Here is a 19,799-nt window from a genome sequence, read left to right as displayed (position 1 = left end):
AGTCCCACTCCTGGAATTGAGCACAAAAACCAAGGGTAACACTCTGGTGCAGTACTGAGGGAGTACGGCAATGTCAGAGGTGCCATCTTTCAGATGAGATGTTAAAACGAGGCCCCATGTGTCTTGCTTGGATAGATGTAAAAGCTCCCACGGCACTATTTCATAAGAGCGGGGAAGTTATTGCACATTACAAGTGACCACAATTCAGAAAAGTACTGCGTTGGCTGTAAAGTGCTTTGAGACGTCTGTTGGTCAAGAAAAGTGCTATGTAAATGCAAGTAATTAATTTCTTTAAAATCAATATAGCAATCGATAAAAGCATTTTTTTTTTTACACAAGGTTTATTGAACAGATTGTTCACTTGCAAATTGAATGATTCAGAGGCAGTGTTAGCCAGGCAAGGAGTCATCCCACCTCAACAAAAAAAAAAAATGAAGATACAGAATTCAATGACCAATCATCCCATTAAAAAGTGTTGACCAATTATAAATAAAAACAGCCTAATGCATTTCTTCACAATCATAATGAATGTTCAAGTTCTTCACAAATCAAATTAGCATTGTTTGTAGCTACAGAAAATAACTTATATTAAAAACGTTTCTATGCAAATAAAGTAAAATCTTCAAATAAGCACAAACTGATCAAGAATCATTAAAATGTAAACCTCAAATCAACTTCGAATAAAATGTTTCCTTTCAATTCGCTCGTGTAGTTTTAAGTTCATGAAACTTGAAGAAAACAAGCCTGGGAAAATGGTTAGCAGTACAGCACAAATATATTTCCAACTTTTCATTGTTCTATTTTCCTCCTCTTCCTCCTCCCTTCTCATCTTCTCCAACGTCCACCTCTCTTTCACCTTCCTTGGTGCTACTCTCCTTCACATCTTACAATCTGATTTATTCCTTTGCCTTTTTTTTAAAAAAAGTCTTTACAACTCCTTTCAGCATTGCAAGGTGACACAGCAAGGCCGAAATGGGAAGTACACAATTATTACAGCGCAGGAGGCCGCCACTTGCTCGGCACCGGCTCTCCAAATGAGCAATTTGCTTAGTGCCATTCTCCTGCTCTGCGAAATCAGAGTTTGCATGAAGCAAAAAAAAAAGGGGACTGAGTGGAGGCAGCTAAAAACAAACGAGGAAAATATGAAGAGGCAATTTTTTTTTGTTGGGTGGGACAACTAACACAGCAGAGACAAATTAAAGCGGGAATAATATTCTTGGATGCTGATGAGAAAGAAGAAAAATGCTGCAACCCTATAAAGCCCATCAGGAAATTCTATGGCTTTAAGCTTTTTAACGAGCCAGTCTAGGTTAACTTGGGTGCATACATCTTTTTAATTCTGCTCCGGCGTGATTATCAACCATTCTCATGGCAACACAGCCAACTTCGGGGGGGGGGATAGCTGCCAGCGCCATCACGCCAAGAAGTTATATTACATTCTGGAATCAACTGCCTTGAAATTATGCCCTGGGGTACCGGTGCATGAATCATTGAAACGTTCGTCTGAAGTGTCTTCCTCTGCTGCTGAAATGGGAGGCTTTAAAAAAACGAGTCAGTGCCTCATGGTAACAAGGCAAAAAGAAAAAAGTCACACAAACTCCTTAATTGCTTCCATAACTATTGTTTTGTAATTTCAAAGCCAATTAATAAGCAATGAGGAGAGTAGAAAAGTGGATGGAGTGACAAGAAACAAGACTTTTCAGCTTATTGCACTGAGTTTTTGCAATCTCAAATGTACAGGTATTTTGAATATTAAAGATCTCTATTTCAGTAGACAGTATAACACAATTTACAGAAGCATTGTATCACACGTGCTTTTCTAAGCAACCGTGCAAATAGAATTACAAAATATAACAAAGGCAATTTAAAACAAATCCCACTGCAAAAAGACAAACAGGACAGGTTTTCCTCCAAACTGAACAAATGTGCAGTCATTTCAAAACGATTTATATCCCAACAAATTTTAGGTAGAAAATATATCATGGTGCCGGTATTTCTTTTTTTTTTTTACAATAGTTCTTCTGATTTAACCAGACTCTTCCATGTGCAAGTCATCAAATCAATTCAGTAAACACAAGTTCTGTCAAACATACGTCCCCAAGAAGATAGTTCTTTTAGTCCACCTTGACAACGCTGTAGATCTTGCTCACAAACCAAAAACATGCAACATAACCAATAGTTCCTGAAAGAAAATGTAGAGCTTGTAAAACAAAATCATTAATATTCAGGTGCACTAAACGGCAACAGCACTTCATTTAATCTTTTTAAAATCTCACCAGTGAGTCATGCTAAGAAACACAAGCGATATCATTTTTCATGCTCTTCAAAAGCGCTGATGTTTTACCAGCTCATTGCCTATGATACCTTGCTACCAACCCAGCTGTGAATCAGAGAGATCTATCTTGCAGCTAGTGGCATTCTGCCTGCCGAGGATGGCCAATGACCTGGAATGCAACAGGAACGCCGGTGCCTTCAGCAAGCAAGTCACTGATTTAACAGCAGGGCACCACCAGAAACTGCAGCACTGGACGTTTTCCAAATCTGTCTTTTCCTCTTAGCTGAATAAACATATGTAGAGTATTTGTGACACAGGTTCGTGCACTGTCAACTACAACAAGATAGAATTACAGATTTATCTTGTAGCTTTGCCTGTAGTAAATGGCTTTGGGATATGAATCGTGTTCAGCTTTGAATGAAAAGCATTCTATCCTATCTGCTGGATGGCCGAACACATTTCAACTGTGTGTTAGAACGAGAGATTGTTTGTAATTGGAGCCACAAAAAGGATAGGGAATTATTTTCTGGCTGCATTTACAAATGACTGTTCCCTCCTTTAGGAATCATGGATTTCTGACCGTGGCACTTGTCACTGGAAACAGAAGCTACAAATAAGTAAAAAAAATACTTGCGTTTATCTGGAAACTTCCATCCCTCTGAATATCTCAAACTTTACAGCTAATGAAGTACAGTGTGTAGTCATTGTTGTCATGTAAAAAATGTACCTGTCAATTTGCACATAGTAAACTCGCACGAACAGTAATGTGACCTATTTTTGGGATCTTTTACATTCCACACAGCACAGCCCCCCACTCTGCCAAAACCAGAGAGAGCAGACCAAGACATTGGTTTTAAGTCTCATCCGAAAGATGGCATTGCTGACTGTGCAGCACTCACTCAATGGCGCACTGGAGTTTTAGCCTAGATTTGTGTTCAAGTCAAACTTCAAACTCAGAGGAGTGAGAGAGACCATGGCTGACACACTGCCCTGCTTCGAGTTAACAGAATGCGCTTCTCAATAGGCGATATGAAGGCACACTTCCACAATAGCAGTTGCAGAACGTTTGAACGAAATAAAACTGGAGTTCCCTCAAAGGGATATCAACTAAACTGATTTATGCAACCAAATCCCAACACCCGAAACATAGTAAATGGAGTGATAAATGTGCAGTAGGTCAGTTCTGCTTCTTAGAAATCCAACTGGGGTTGTTCTTATTATTGTCTTTTTCTCCCATACTAAAACATTGTAATCACTTTTCTTACTACTACTCTGTTCAGACAATTACACTGCATTACAGCTGGTGTATGCATGTGTACAATTCTTTCCTCCCTTGCAACTGCCAACAAAAACATTTAAAATCTCATTCATATTCGTTTGGGAATGGAGTTAAATAAAGTCTGGTTGTGGCATGGGTTACACTCTCACCAACTAATCACAAGGCTTTTGGTTCAACATCCACTTCACAGGCTTCAGCACATAATCCAGGCTGATGCTCCCAGTGCAGCACTGAGGGAGTGTTGCACTATTGGAGGTGCTGTCTTTCAAATGAGACGTTAAACCAAGGCCTCGTCTGCCATCTGAAGTGGATGCAGATGATCCCATAGCACTATTTCAAAGAGCATCACTGGTCTCCTGGTCAATGTTTATCCCTTAACCAACGTCACTAAGGCAGTTAACTGATCATCATCATGTTGCTGTTTGTGGGACCTTGTTGGGCACAAACTGGCTGCCATGTTTCCTAGGTAACAGCCAATGAAGTACTTTTGAAATAAAGCACTTTGGGACATCCTGAGGTTGTGAAAGATGCTATATAATTAAAAATCTCTTTTTTTTTAAATATTCACCTGAGTTCCATAACATTTATAAATAGCACAATGGGACCAAAATGATCCGAACAAAAAATTCTTCATCCACGAGTTTGTTATAACTAATAAAATAATATAAACAAAACTATGCCTAGAATTATACACAGGATACTGAATGCAGGACAATTGGTCAAAAAAGGGATCTAATCGAAGGATCTGGTATAATGCCAAACTGAAGAAGTGAAGTTTTAGTGCTTTACTGACTGAATTACTATCCGAAAATTTCAGTCAGACCCCAGAGGAATCTTTCTTTAAAACTGCAATTTTTATGATACCCCAGGATAAGACTAATTTAGGACCTTACAAACCATTAATTACATCTAATTAAAACATTCCTGTGTTTCATTATTTGCTGTAGAATAAAGTACACAAGACACACGAAATAGGAGTTGGCATAGGCCATTTGGCCCCTCAAGCCTGCTCCTCCATTCAATAAGATCATTGACTGATCTGATTGTGGTCTCAACTCCATCTTCCTGTCTGCCCCCCACAACCCTTGACTCCCTTGTTGATCAAAAATCTGTCTAACTCTGCCTTGAATATATTTAATGACCCAACCTCCACTGCTCAATGGTGAAGAGAATTCCACAGACTAAAGACTCTCCGAGAGAAGAAATTTCTCTATCTTAGTCTGACACGGGAGATTCCTAATTTTTAAACTGTGCCCCCTAGTTCTACATCGCCTGACAAGGAGAAGCGTCCTCCCAGCATCCACCCCGTCCAAGTCCCCTTAGAATCTTATGTTTCAATAAGGTCACCTCTTGTTCTTCTATTCAAATAGTTTTTGAAAGTATTCAAATGGTTACGAGAGATTCAAATTTTGCCTGTGAAACACAGACAGTGCCTGCATCAGGAATAGAACCAATACTGCAAAGGAAGGGAGGGGAAATGCTAATAAAAGAATATGGCATTCAATGGAGGTAAAGATCAAACCGTGTGGAATTGTTTTTAACAGATTACCTGTGAATAGGAAGAAGATCAATGTCATTATTGCTGTGTATCCAAAGTACAAAATGATGCTGGCAGTGCCTGTTATCTGGAGTTTGGAATAGAAATAATGGACTGCGTAGATTAAGAAGTATACTGCTGCAAACCCACTAGTGAGGAATGATCGCCATTGCCAGTGGTAGTCCTGAAATGATAAGGAATAAAATATTTTAAAAAAGGGTAGTTGAGGGTGTGAGTAGGATCACATGCTTCGTTCACAGCCTGCAATAATGGGGTCAAATTGAAATTTCTGTTGGTCAGCAAACCTAGTAATGAAACATGAGAGACACACCATCTCCCAGGCAGCATTGAGATAACGAAACGTGGATACAGAACTCACTTCCCAGGAGAGTGAAACAACGTACCACTGAGCAACCATAAACCCAAGGTATAACTTTATTACTGTCTACAGTGCATTACAACATTTTAGAATGTAATTTGCCTTAAGTTTTTCCTTTAGACTTATTACATAGAAACATGGTGCAGAAACAGGCCCAACAGGTCCACCCTGGTGCTTTATGTTCCACATAAGCCTCCTCCCAACCTATCAGCATAACATCCTTTCCCTTTCTCCCTTGGGTTGCTGATTTACTTTACACTTGATTACAGCTTTGTGAAGGTGATCTGATGTGCGTCTTGTTGAAATAAATGGTTCATGCTATTCTGAACTCCGCAATTATAGTTTCTGCAGGTAGGATAAATACTTTGCTAGGTGGATGGGGTGGTTGGAGGATCAGAGACTGCTTTAATTTCCTTCAAGATATTATCCTTCCAACTATACTTTGATAGGTTAATATAGGAACATAGGGAAATAAGAGCAGGAGTAGGCCATTCGGTGCCTTGAACATAAAAACAAGGAGCAGGAGTAGGCCATTTGGCCCCTCAAGCCTGCCCCGCTGATCTGCCCAGGCCTCAACTTCTCTTTCGTGCCAGCTCCTCATAGCCCTCAACTCCCCGATATTTAAAAAATCTATCTACCTCCTCTTTAAATACTTTCAGTGATATAAGAACCTTAAGCCTGCTCCACCATTCAATTAGATGACTGCAGGTCATATACCTCAAAGCCATCTTCCTGCACTAGCTCCATATCCCTTGATGTCCCGACTAACTGGAAATCTACCGATTTCTGTCTTGAATATACTCAATGACTGACTGAGCCTCCACAGCCCTCTGGGGTAGAGAATTCCAAAGATTCACCACCCTCTGAGTGAAGAAATTCCTCATCTCAGTCCTAAATGGCCTACCCCTTATTCTGAAACTGTCTCCCCTGTTTCTAGACCCAAGCCAGGGGAAACATTCTTTTCAATTCCACACATGCTTCAATAAAACTACAACTGTGTCTTATTTTGCATATTATTTGCACTCAACTGGAGCAATTAAAACGTGACCTAGTTTTTTTTTTAAACTGACAAAAATTTCTCATTGTTATCGGACACCATTTTGCACCACTTCATCACCTTCACAAATTTACAATTAAAAATAGTTCCCAGCTTCCAAGAACGCCCTTTGTAACAAAACTTTATCAATTTTCAAAGTTTTTAAATTATATCACATGTTTTGTTGCATTGAAACAGAATTGCAGAAACATACAAAACTCTCTCTTTAATTTCCTTAATGACTGTTTCTCATATTTCATTTGGCTGCAATGACAGCTGGTGCACTTCAAATGGACAGAGCTCATGCAATAATGATTCAATTACTAACTGCTGGAGCCGAATTATCCAGTATACAATTAGCACAAATTAACGTTCTGCCTTCTTCCTTAAATCCCTGCCACTGTTTACCTAATGTTTAATCAATCTAAGACATATGCTTATGCACTAGAATAAAATCAGGGATTGTCCAGTTTATAATTAAATTTCACAGTAAAGTTTTGCTTCAAAGAGGTGTGCGTGTGTATACAGTGACTCTCTTACGCATACATCAATTCAGTACAAAACTAGTCTCAGATGTGAGCATGGAGCATACAGGAATACCCTTTAAAAACTGATTTCTTGTTAGGTTTAAGGTGTGACCTTGTAGCAATCGACAAAATATACACATTGTTTTGATGCATGTAGCATTCAAATCAAGAGTTAGGCCATCTGTAGAATTAACTTGCGCAGGTATATTTTACACTAGATTGTTCAAAGAAATAACAAATTGCATGAAATATGCTAATTCTAAAAGTTTACATTGAATCAGGTAATCAAAGCAAAAACATGTTTCACTAAACCTTTCTAAGCAATTGAATAAATTACTCTTTTACGAACATACCTCAGCACAAAGATGGAAATAGCAGAGAAGAACAGTTGCTTCAGAGCAGGTTAAGGCCAGTATGATGAACACCAGAAACAGGAAACCAAACATGTAGTACATCTGGTGAGACCTGCAATGATAGTTAAATTAACTAGAGATACGGAAGGTACAACTCCATCAGAAAGTAAACTCACATTATTTGTGCTGCCTAATTATTGGAAGTTGTACAGTTTGTGATAAAATATATTAATTGTGTGATTATTATAAAATACGCAAAAATATTAACTGCCCCTTTCACATCCGGAGTGCCAAACCTGCTTTGTATTTTGACAGGTGTATTTATTGCAAGAATAGATCTGTGAATAGAATCGTATTGCTGATTTTTCTTTCAACAATTGGACTCACCATATACTATTGAGAATGAAGAAAAGCTGAATGAAGATACATCCAAATGGCAATATCCCACCCATAACAATTCCAGGCACACACTTTGTGTAGAATGATTGTTCAGGGATCTGACGTGGGATCTGATTGACGCGAACAGGATGCTCCATTGTCTGTAAGAAGGACTGCATTATTCAGTTGCGACTGAACAGCTATTGATTCATACAAACAGATCTGAAATTGAGTTAGTCTCAACTGTTGAATTATGAAAAGCAATAGTCATTTGGTAATAATGCGAAAAAAACAGATGTGCTATCAAAGCTTTTCATCTTCCAATCATCAGGGTAGCTCGCAAGAAATACCACCAGTAAGGGGAACAACAATTTATACTGCATGAGAGGAGAATGCTGACTGGTTGCAAGTAGACTCTAACTGGTGGTGGCAATGCTTCCACCAATCAGAATCTACCTGTCAACTAATCAGCACACACTTCTCATGCAGTGTATATTATTGCCCCCCGTTACTGTTGGTATTTCTTGTGAGTTGTCCTGATGAGTGCAAGATGAAAAGCTTTGACAGCACGTCTCTTTTTCAGCAAAAGCAATAAAGTGGAACAGTCAACCTAACAGTGGTGTAACCCAAGAATGCCTGATACTCAACCAATTTTTTACTGTCACATTCACATCTGAAAGTTACTTTTCTGGAAGCTGATGTAAATATGGAATGGTGGATGTAACATGTTACACACGACCCATGGAAAGACACTGACTAGTCTAAGACATTGTTGACTACAGTAATTATCACAGATAACTGATTAAAGCAAAAGAGATTCTTAAAATTTTCAAAAATGATTAAATGAGATTTTGATTGTTATGACAATATTAATTAGTTCAATAACATCAAGTGAAGAATCTTATTCCAAACAAAAAGGATAAACTAAAGAAACTTACATGCTTCTTGAAGCCAAAATAAGCACCAAGAAAAGTCAGAGGCACTGAAATGCCGAACCACAATGCCAGGACGGCAACTAGTGTTCCAAAGGGTATAGCTGCTGAAGATCCTTCTCCCCACAGAATCAGGTTCATGATAAAGAAGTCAGCAAAAACAATCCTGGGGGCAAAAGAAAAAACACATACGCATGCCATCAAATAGCAATTTCAGTTGACAGATACACCGTAAGTGGAAAATCCAGGTGTTTATACGTTAAAGTAATCTTCAGATATCAAACACATTTACTAGCAGAAATAACTTAATAGGCACAATTTTTGGCGAATTTCTGAATGCAACTTAATGCAGAAATACTTCTCGTGTAAAAACCCAAAATTACTGGCTCAAAAGTTGCTATATTGAGGTTAATGTGTTTACTGACACCGGTGCTTCCTCTCTCTTACATACAAATTAAAATCAGACTGTCAGCCACTTTAATGCACATTTTTAGGTATCAAATGTGAAAATGCAATAATATTAAAACAGAAACATTTTACTGTAAGATATAGAACCTACAAATAAACCCAGGACTAAGACAGCTGCCTTGATATGTTTTTATCAAAATACCTTCTGGCAGTCCAATTTCACAAACACTCCTTGTTCTATAAAGAATGTTACAGAACAGGTAGTGGTCATTCGGCCCATTCTTTGAAAGGGTTATCCAATTAGTCCCATACCCCTGCTCTGACACAATTATATAGTATAATCTAGAATCATACATGTTCACGTCATCGCTAAAAAATTTTGCACTTATCAGTTTTAGTTGTCATGAAATCTGATTCTTTTATCTGGACCAGAGTGTTAAGTTACAATGGCATGGTGCACTTGGGATTTCTCCAAAGAATACAGAAACATACCAAAGATAAGAAATGTACCAGCTCTCAACTGTGTTAGTAAGGCAGCCAACACTTATTAACAGAATGCTCATATAAAGTAGATTTACAGTCAAGCTTATTCTTCTCACCAGCCCTGCCAATACAAAAAAAAACTTGCTCAAGTAGTTTTGGGGGAATAACATTTTCGTACACTATCAAAACAGGATCGCAACCAGTTAAATGATACCGGGGGAAGGTGCAAGAGCTTCACAGACAATCAAAAACCCTGAAAGATGTGGAATTGCTGAATTAAATTCAATGTCTGTTTTCAGCTCAGCTCATTTCTCAGTTTCCAAAGTAAAGAAATTAATTTACCAGGTCTGGTCCTGATTCCATCTTTACAAAAAGCCAGAGAGCAGTCAAAAAATATATGCTGAAAGTTTCAATTGCAGAATACCATTCCCAAAAACAAACAGAAGTGTTAGATGAAAATTATGCAAACACACGTACCCAAAGAATGCAATTCCACTAAATACAAATATAATGAAAATTATGGGATAAGATCAATAATGTATTTGTTAAATCAAGCAGGCATCAGTGCATGTTCAAAGCCTCTGCACCTCAATCATAGGACGAGTATGGAATTGTATCAGTAGCTGCGTTCCATGAATGAGTTTAAAAATCTGAATATAAAAAAGCTGTAGCGCCTTCAAAGACTCAGCGCATTAACACAGAGTACCCGAGTCTTTAAGTCAGGAGCATCGCAGGTTTGAACCCTTGATTGGTGCTGAGCTAGTTGAACTCAGGCGCAACTGGGATCTCCAATTGGCCTCAGCAAAATACAGTGGGAGGAAAAAGCAGGCTGAGATTGCCAATTCTGATTGCCATCCAACAATCCTGGCTAGAAGAGTAGCTTGATGTTCGATCAACTCAGCTGTGACGCTCCCTTTGACACCCACCGTCAAAGCTCCCATATGAGCAATGCTAATTTCGGTGAGGTATTGGAAATGAGTCTGCGGACCTGTACCACAGACAGGACTCAATGGCTTCAGGGGAGAGAAAAAATTATTGAGGGGGGAAAGAAAATGAGAGAAATTGAAACAAATTCATTATTAAATATAGGATACTTCAATCTTCTCCCTGCACTTTAACCTTACATGCCTGCAAAAATTGCATTCTTTAAAAGAACGAATGATTGAAAAAACTTAAGTTTCAATGTCTAGACAAGTATTATTGTATGCTTTATTCAAAACAGTCAGAGAATTTAAACTGACTATGTAGTGGAGGTCTCTTATAATGGAGACTGAAAGTCATAAAGCGCATTAACGGGTAGAGCATCAGTTCAATGTCAGGCTCCTTAATTATACAGATACGACAAGACTAACACATGTAGCTTCCACAACATCAACTAGCTACAGCCCTATCTGAATTCACTGCAGCCAAAGTCTTTTCCTCTGGACGGAAGCTTGCAAAATGCTCCAAGCTTCATAGAGTCATTATGGCACAGGAAGTCACTTGGTGCATTGAGCCCATGCTAGCTCTCTGTAGAGCAATCCAGTCAATCCCATTCCCCCATTCTGTGTAGCACTAGAAGTTTATTTCCCTCAAGTGCTCATCTAATTTCCTTGTGAAATCATCGATCATCTCCACTTCCACTACCCTCATAAGCAGCAAGTTCCAGGTCATTACCACTCACTGTGTAAAAAAGTTTTCATCACATCCCCCAAATCTCTTGGCTAAAGCCTTAAATCTGTGCCCACTAGTCCATGTACCGTCAGCTAATGGAACAGCCTATCTAAACCTGCCATAATCTTATTCACCTCAATCAAATCTCCCCCCAGTCTCCTTTGCTTCAAGAACACTTCGGCATTTCCAACCTAACTTTATAGCTAAAGTCCCTTCTTCATCCAGTACAAACTCAAAATTGTTCTATACTTCACAGTACATATCCTATACTCAACCATCAGTCCACTCTCACCAACACATACTGCCTCCCGATCTACACAGCAGATTGAATTTAACGCTCAAGCCCTTATTTATTCATTCATGGGATGTGGGCATTATTGGCAAGGACAGCATTTATTGCCCATCCCCAATTTCCCTTGACAAGGTTGTGGTGAGCCACGTCACGAATACAACCGAGTGGCTTGCTAAGCCATTTCCCAGGACAATTAAAAGTCAACCATGTTACTGTGGGTCAAGTCACATGTAGGTCAGGCCAGGCAAGAATGGCAGGTTTCCTTCCATTTTGGCCATTAATGAACCAGCTAGGTTTTTAATGACAATCCAGTAGTTTCATGGTCACCATTCCTAATATTAGCTTTAATTCCAGATTTATTTAATTGAATTTAAATTCTCCAGCTGCTGTGGTGGGATTTGAACTCATGCCTTCAAATCATTAGGCCTCTGGATTACAATAGCTCATAAACATCTCCATGGCCTATACTTTCGTGATATCTTTGAGTTCATATTGTTTGTCCTCCAAACTTTGCCAAATACACATTTCTCCTTCTCGCACTCAGTCTCTTTCCACCTTTCCAAAATTCTCCTCAAAGTGTGTCCCCCACAATGTGTTTTCTGCTCTAACTCCTGTCCGGATCTGGGATCCACCACTGCATGCCCCCACCCCACCAATCTACCTTGGGACACGTCATTACATTACAAATCCTGAATAAGTTTTTATAATTTTTAAAAATAAAGTAACTGACTTACCCTGGGCACAGAAAAGAAGTCAATAATACATTTGTTTTCCATTTCTCCCCACCAAATGCTATTAAGAAACAAAAATAAGCATAATTATTTTCTAGCTACGCCAGTAATCAAGAAATTTTTCTTCAAAGAATCTGTACAGGCACAAGTAAAATACTTTATTGGAAATATTTAGTGCTCTATGGTAGACACACAAATGAAAAAAATGACAGAATACATCTGTTACTGCATATCTCAGTGCCCCCTTTCAATTCTAGTTTGATAAAGTGTGAATTAATTGTAAAATCTTTATACAACCAAAGTCATGGTGGTATACTTGGATTTAGAGACATTTTATTGCATAAAAGTATTGTGAGGAAGTGGGCACTGAACAGAATTACTAAAAGGTGATGATGGGTTGAATGTGCTTCATGGTTCTGGTGGCACAGTTCATGGCTCCAACATGTTACAGCAGCATGATGACACATGGCTTTGTGGTCGCAATACTGGACACAGTGAGCTTCTGTTCTCAACTGTGCTGCTTCAAAGAGGTACCAAGCAGAGGTCAACCCATTGAGAGGAAGAGAAAGGGTTGGGGGGGTGGGGAAGCAGAGGAAACAGAAAAGTCAGCCAGGTTGCTCCAACATACCCCCAAACACCAGCATTGGCCTGGGAATAGGTAATTTGTGCTTTTGGTAAGAAAGGAAAAAAGAGAAAAAATACATTGGGTCTCTACTTTAAAAGAAAAATTCCCTCAATACTTAAATTCTGCTGCATATTTTCCAATGTTTACTGAAAAAAAGCAGGTTGTAGAGACTTAATTAGATCTTAAAAGGCTATACCAAAAATAATTAAATTCAGTTGCCAAAGGGTGATGATAATTGAAACTAATGAATAGAATTCCTGTCAGTTTAAATTTCTCTTACTTACATTTGTAAAATCTGGCAGCTACATAGCCTGCTGGGGTCCCAAGCAGCACCCACAAGACAACAGCACAAGTCATCAAAGATCCTCGGTTTGCAGGTGACAAAAATCCCAGGCATGCAAAAACTACGGAATTAAACAACGAGAATCAGAAAGAATATCCTATAAAGCACACACAGATGCTGCAATGGGAATAAAATACACCGAGGCATAAATACCCATATCTCTCTTTTGGATAATGGAAACAGGTATAGAAATTAAAAACAAGCACAGTTCTTAGTGATCCACAACTCATAAATTTGATTTGAGGCATTGAAGGATAAAATCAATGCACAGTAGAATGAAAATCTATCAATATGAAACTCACTTTATTTTAAATTGTATCTTTTCAACGTTCAATTCTCTGATTTGGCCCATTTGCAATTATCTGGAAATATTGAGTGTAATTTGCTTGGCTACTTCAAGTTTTAAAAAAAATGACAGTATACCTACATAGAGTAACAAACATCATGATAAAGATTTGAACACCAGAACCCAGGAAAACAGATAATATCATTCCCTTCCGAGGTGGTCTAAAGACATCACCATGTACCAATTTCCATCCAAATTCCTCCTGGGCTTCTTCCTAGAATAAATTAAACAAAATCTTAGAGTGGGTTACTTTTCATACAATATAACCAGGTGATTAAAAATCATTGGAGCTAAAATATACTCAGCCAAGCTAACACACATATAAGCTTCAAAACACAAGATCAATGCCACTTTACGGAGGGAGGAAGGAATATTAACTTATTCTGGGTGACCCAGATGAGGAACAAGCAGCATCTATGCAGAGACCCATGGCTTGAGAAAATTTCTACTCTTTTCGTGGTATCTCTGTAAGGTCGGCCAGAAGGAAGCAAGCAGTGTTTTCTACACCTCCAACCAAGACACGAGAACTCAGATCTTGTGGGGAGGGGGGCGGGGGAAGAGGAAGGAAAAGGCTTAAGTGTTAAATTTTAAGGGTAGTTTGCATAAACCTGATTTGCATTCCTTCAACTTTTGGATGCTGAGGAATGATCTAATTGAAATGCTTAAAAATGATAACCAGATTCGACAGGGTAGATACATGAAAACCTTGCCTTTCTAGGTGGCAGAGGTTGCAGGTTTGGGAAGTAGCACTGAAGAGGCCTTGATTCAGAAGATCAGTCATGACCTAATTGAATGGCGGAGCAGGCTCGAGGGGCTGAATGGCTTACGCCTGCTCCAATTTCCTATGTTCCTATATCTTGTAGATGGTACATACTTCAGCTGGTGGTGACGGAGGGAGTGAATGTTTGAAGTGGTGAATGGGGTGCTGGGTCAATTAAAATTTTTAAGATTGGTTTGATAGATTTTTGTTAGGAAAGAGTTATCAAGTGGTACAGACCAACTTGAATGGGTAAATGGAGATGAGATACAAATTAGTCATGATATAACTGAATGGCATAACATGTTCAAGGGGCTGACTGGCCTACTCCTCTTCCTGTATAATAGTGGACAGGAAACCAAGAGTCCTTCTTCTTCTTTGAATAGAGTCATGAGATCTTGAAACAGCGATACAGATGGCTCTCAGTTTCATGTAGTAGCAACTTTAAAAATTAGTGCTGTTGGATTGCTTTTTGCAATAAACACTAGAGCTGCACTAAAATGCAGCACCTCTGAAATAAATAGTCCAAGTAACTTGAGCCAGGGCTACTTCTGCATGTTTCAGAAACTATCAAAAATTGTAAGGGTAATTTTTCAAATGTTTAATTAGAACAAATAAAAACTAGATATGATGCACACTCTTTAAGAACACCATCCTGGAATCAGTACATTCCAAATTCCTTTATGATTTTGACCTGTTCCACTGAGTGCAGCAAACACAGGAACAGAAGGCCATTTAGCTTCTTGAGGCTGTTTTGCCACTCAGTGAGAACACGGCTGATGTATGACTGAACTCCACTTACCCATTTTTGCCCATATTACCAAATATCTTTCGATAACAAAAATCGGTCAATCTCAGTTTTAAAATTAACAAAATGATTTAGCATCATCAATTGCCATTTGTGAAGAGAGTTCCAAACCTCCACACCCATTGCATGTAGAAATGTTTCCTAATTTCATCCTGAAAGGTCTGACTCGAATTTTTAGACTATGCCCCCTAGATCTAGGCTCCCCAACCAGTGGAAATAGGTTTTCTCGCTCTATCCTATCAGTTCCCCTCAATATCCTGAAAACTTTGATCAAACCACCTCTCAAACTTCTCATTTCCATGGAATAAAAGACTAGTTTGTGCATTCTCTTGTAATCTTATCCTCGGAGTCGAGGTACCATTTGGTAAATCATTCTGTACAGAACTTAAAAATCAGCAAATAATGCCCAAAAATGTAATCAGGGAGAGAGAAAGAGTATAAGAGAAAGCTAGCTAGAAATAAAAACATCTAGTAATAACTTGAAGTTATTTTCAGGTTGGCGAGCTGTCAACAGTGGGATCAGTGCTGGGGCCTCAACTATCAACAATCTATAGCCATGGATGGAATGTATGATTGCTAAACTTGCTGATGGCACAAAAATTAAGTAAACTGTGAGGAGGATATAAAGAGTACATAAAGGGATTTAGATAGGTTAAGTGAGTGGGCAAAAAAATTGACAGCTTGAATATAATGTGGAAAAATGTGAACTCATCCACTTTGGCAGGAAGAATAGTAAAGCAGTACATTGTTTAAACGGAGAAAGATTGTAAACTCTGCGGTGCAGAGGGATCTGGGTGCCCTGGCACATGAATCACAATAAGTTAGTATGCAGTATAGCAAGTGACTAGGAAGGCAAATGGAATGTTGTCGTCTATTTCAAGGGGAATGAAATATTAAAAAACAGGGAACTTTTGATACCACAACTGGAGTACACTGTAGTTTTGGTCTCCTTATTTGAGAAGGGATGCAACAGCATTAGAAGCAGTTCAGAGAAGGTTCACTTGACTGATTTCTGGATGAAGAGGTTAGCTTATGAGTAAAGGTTGGACAAGTTGGGCCTGCATCCATTAGAGTTTAGAAGAATGAGGGGCGATCTTATTGAAACATTTAATGATATGAGGGGAATTGACAGAATGGATGCTGAGAGAGTGTTTCCCCTTGTGGGAACAAACTAGAACTAGGGGACACAGTTTGAAAATAAGGGGTTTCCCATTTAGGATGGAGATGAGGAGAATTTGTTTTCCCTCTCAGAGGGTCGTTCATCTGTGGAATTCTCTTCTCTGAAGAGCAATGGAAACAGAGTCATTGAAAAAGTTTAAGGCTGAGTTAGACAGATTCTTGACTTAGGCCAAAATATCTTTCCTTTGTTGCTGTGCCCAGAACTGCTCACAATACTCCAGATGTGGTATAACTAACAAGCAATTTTCTTATAGAAACAATTACAACACTCACAGTTGAATCCATTTGATTGTATCTCGCTATGTCCTTATGCAAGGTTCGAAGCATAATCATTGCAACCATACCAGAAAGGAATAGGACAATTATCAAGGAATTCATAATGCTGCAAAAGAGAGAAAATATCCTTTGAGTTTTAAGTAAATGGTGCAGATTTTATTTTTAAACACACCTGTTTTGACAAAGTACTATAATTAATGCATTTTTTTAAAAAATGACTAATCTCATTGAGAGTTCACTAAAGAAAAAAATTGGAGATCACGCCCACAAACCTGAAAGGGTTTGCTAATTTTTAATCGTTAGAAAATTCATAAAATACATGGGGACGTAGAATTCAGTTGAAAGCCGAACTCCAAGCAAACACAAGATGCTTTGGAGGAGCCAGAAAGCCAAGTTATTGATGTTAAGACCTTCAGTAAGTAATTTGTTGAAAACCTTTAAAAGTTATATTAAATTGTATGGATGAAATGCTTCAAGATCTTGTTTTCTTTTTCCTTGCAAATTGTCAGAAGTGCCACAATTAACTTATTCACTAACTGACATTTTAATTTCATCAACTAGAAGCTCTCCTTAATAAAATGACCTTTGTGGGATTCTCTGAAAGCTGGACCTTTCAAATACAGAGAACTCCAAATTGCCCTTTGAATGAAAAGGCCAACAGCCGAAAAATATCAGCAGCACACAGTGCAGAGTAACTGTGATCGCAATCTATTTTACCAAGGTCTGAATGTCATGCCAGTTGGGTTTACACAGAACTACTCATTCCACCCACTCCACACCATTCCTTTGCAGATTGGGAAGAAATGTAATCTGTTCCCAGGGACAGGCTGTGCTAAATAGTCTAACTTGTAATTTTTTTTCTCCCCATTTTCCCAGGGAAGATGTAGCCCACATCCAGAGCTTGTCCATAAACAAGGAAGTGTCACGTGTGGGGGAGTGCTGGGGAAAGGGGGTGTCTAATTGCACTCCTACTTGACAATGGCTTTGTAAACCTGTTCACCATTATTAGTTAATTTTGATAACCAAATAATTCTGCTTTATGTAGATCCCTGCAAGGCATTGCTAGCTAAATCATTTTGAAGGGGTCATTAAGTCAACAACAGCAGCAGGGGGGAGGCGATGGCATAGTATGGTATTGTCGCTAGACTAGTAATCCAGAGACCCAGGGTAATGCGGGTTCGAATCCCGCCACGGCAGGTGTTGGAATTTGAATTCAATAAAAATCTGGAATTAATCCACCATCACCATCCAGCAGAGGTGGCAGCACAGTGGAATACAGTCGAAAGGGAGAGGGAGATGCCCTGGGAGTCCTCAACATCGACTCCAGATCTCATGAAGTCTCATAGAATCAGGTCAAAAATGGGCAAGGAAACCTCCTGCTGATTACCACGTATTGCCCTCCCACAGCTGATGAATCATTTCTCCTCCATCGCTTGGAGGAAGCACTGAGGGTGGCAAGGGCGCAGAATGTATTCTGGGTGGGGGACTTCAATGTCCACCACTACTGACTGAGCTCCTAAAAGGACATAGCTGCTAGACTGGGTCTGCGGCAGGCAGTGAGGGAACCAACAAGAGGGAAAAACACACTTGGCCTAATTTTCACCAACCTGCCTGTCACAGATGCATCTGTCCATGACAGTATCGGTAGGAGTGACTGCTGCACAGTCATTGTGGAGACGAAGTCCCGCCTTCACATTGAGGATACTCTCTATCAAGTTGTGTGGCACTACCACCATACTAAATGGGATAGATTGAACAACTATGAGGTACTGTGGGCCAGCAGCAGCAGTATTGTACAATCTGTAACCTCATGAGGGGAAAAAAAATTCTCCTCATCTCCATCCTAAATGCATTGCTAGCTAAATCATTTTGAAGGGGTCATTAGGTCATCAATAGCAGCAGGGGGAGGTGATGGCATAGTGGTATTGTCGCTGGACTAGTAATCCAGAGACCCAGGGTAATTTTTAAACTGTGTCCCCTAGTTATAGTCCTTTCCCACAAGGGGAAACATCCTCTCAGCATCCATTCTGTCAATTCCCCTCAAGATCATTAAATGTTTCAATAAGATCGCCCCTCATTCTTCTAAACTCTAATGGATGCAGGCCCAACTTGTCCAGCCTTTACTCATAAGCTAAACTTTTCACCAGAAATCAGTCGAGTGAACCTTCTCTGAACTGCTTCTAATGCTAGTATATCCCTTCTCAAGTAAGGAGACCAAAACTACAGTGTACTCCAGTTGTGGTATCAGAAGTTCGCTGCTTTTTTATATTTCATTCCCCTTGGAATAAACGACAACATTCCAATTGCCTTCCTAATCACTTGCTGTGCCTGCATACTAACTTATTGTGATTCATGTGCCCATTACCATCAAGCCAGGGGATCAATCCTGGTTCAATGAAGAGGGCAGGAGGGCATGCCAGGAGCAGCACCAGGCATACCTAAAAACGAGGTGTCAACCTGGTGAAGCTATAAAACAGGACTACTCACATGCCAAACAGCATAAGCAGACAGAGCTAAGCGATCCCACAACCAACGGATCAGATCTAAGCTCTCTGGTAGGATGTCCTACCACATCCAGTTGTGAATGGTGGTGGACAATTAAACAACTCACTGGAGGAGGTAGCTCCACAATGATGGAGGGGCCCAGCACATCAGTGCAAAAGATAAGGCAGAAGCATTCGCAACAGGCTTCAGCCAGAAGTGCCGTGTGGATGATCCATTTCGGTCTCCAGCATCACAGATGCCAGTCTTCAGCCAATTCGATTCACTCCATGTGATATCAAGAAACGGCTGAAGGCACTGGATACTGCAAAGGCTATGGGCCCTGACAACATTCCGCCAATAGTACTGAAGACTTGTGCTCCAGAACTTCCCGCGCCTCTAGCCAAGCTGTTCCAGTAAAGCTACAATACTGGCATCTACCCAGCTATGTGGATAATTGCCTAGATATGTCCTGTACACAAAAAGCAGGACAAATCCAACCCAGCCAATTACCGCCCATCAGTCTACCCTCCATCATCAGCAAAGTAATGGAAGGGGTCATCAACAGTGCTATGAAACAGCACTTGCTTAGCAATAACCTGCTTGCTGATGCCCAGTTTGAGTTCTGCCAGGGCCACTCAACTCCTGACCTCTTTACAGCCTTGGTTCAAACATGGGACAAAAAAAGAGTTGAACTCCCGAGGTGAGAGTGACTGCCCTT

General features: G+C 39.6%; 1 protein-coding gene across 1 annotated transcript in view; it reads right to left on the bottom strand.

Moving 5' to 3' along the window:
* Positions 1-321: 321 nt before the first annotated feature.
* tm9sf2 (transmembrane 9 superfamily member 2) overlaps positions 322-19,799 on the bottom strand; it is a 47,718-nt gene continuing 28,240 nt past the window's right edge. Inside the window, exons 9-17 of the mRNA XM_041199616.1 lie at positions 16,595-16,703; positions 13,659-13,791; positions 13,173-13,292; positions 12,267-12,324; positions 8,703-8,862; positions 7,774-7,925; positions 7,387-7,498; positions 5,104-5,275; positions 322-2,182 (exon numbers count right to left, since the gene is read on the bottom strand). Of these exons, the coding sequence (XP_041055550.1) occupies positions 2,115-2,182; positions 5,104-5,275; positions 7,387-7,498; positions 7,774-7,925; positions 8,703-8,862; positions 12,267-12,324; positions 13,173-13,292; positions 13,659-13,791; positions 16,595-16,703 (1,084 nt within the window). The 3' untranslated portion in view covers positions 322-2,114. The remainder of the gene's footprint in view (positions 2,183-5,103; positions 5,276-7,386; positions 7,499-7,773; positions 7,926-8,702; positions 8,863-12,266; positions 12,325-13,172; positions 13,293-13,658; positions 13,792-16,594; positions 16,704-19,799) is intronic.

This window comes from Carcharodon carcharias, chromosome 11, assembly GCF_017639515.1.
Source record: "Carcharodon carcharias isolate sCarCar2 chromosome 11, sCarCar2.pri, whole genome shotgun sequence".
NCBI classification, from domain to species: Eukaryota; Metazoa; Chordata; class Chondrichthyes; order Lamniformes; family Lamnidae; genus Carcharodon; species Carcharodon carcharias.
The sequence above is the reverse complement of the archived record's forward strand: the minus strand, read 5'-3'. Positions and strand labels throughout refer to the sequence as shown.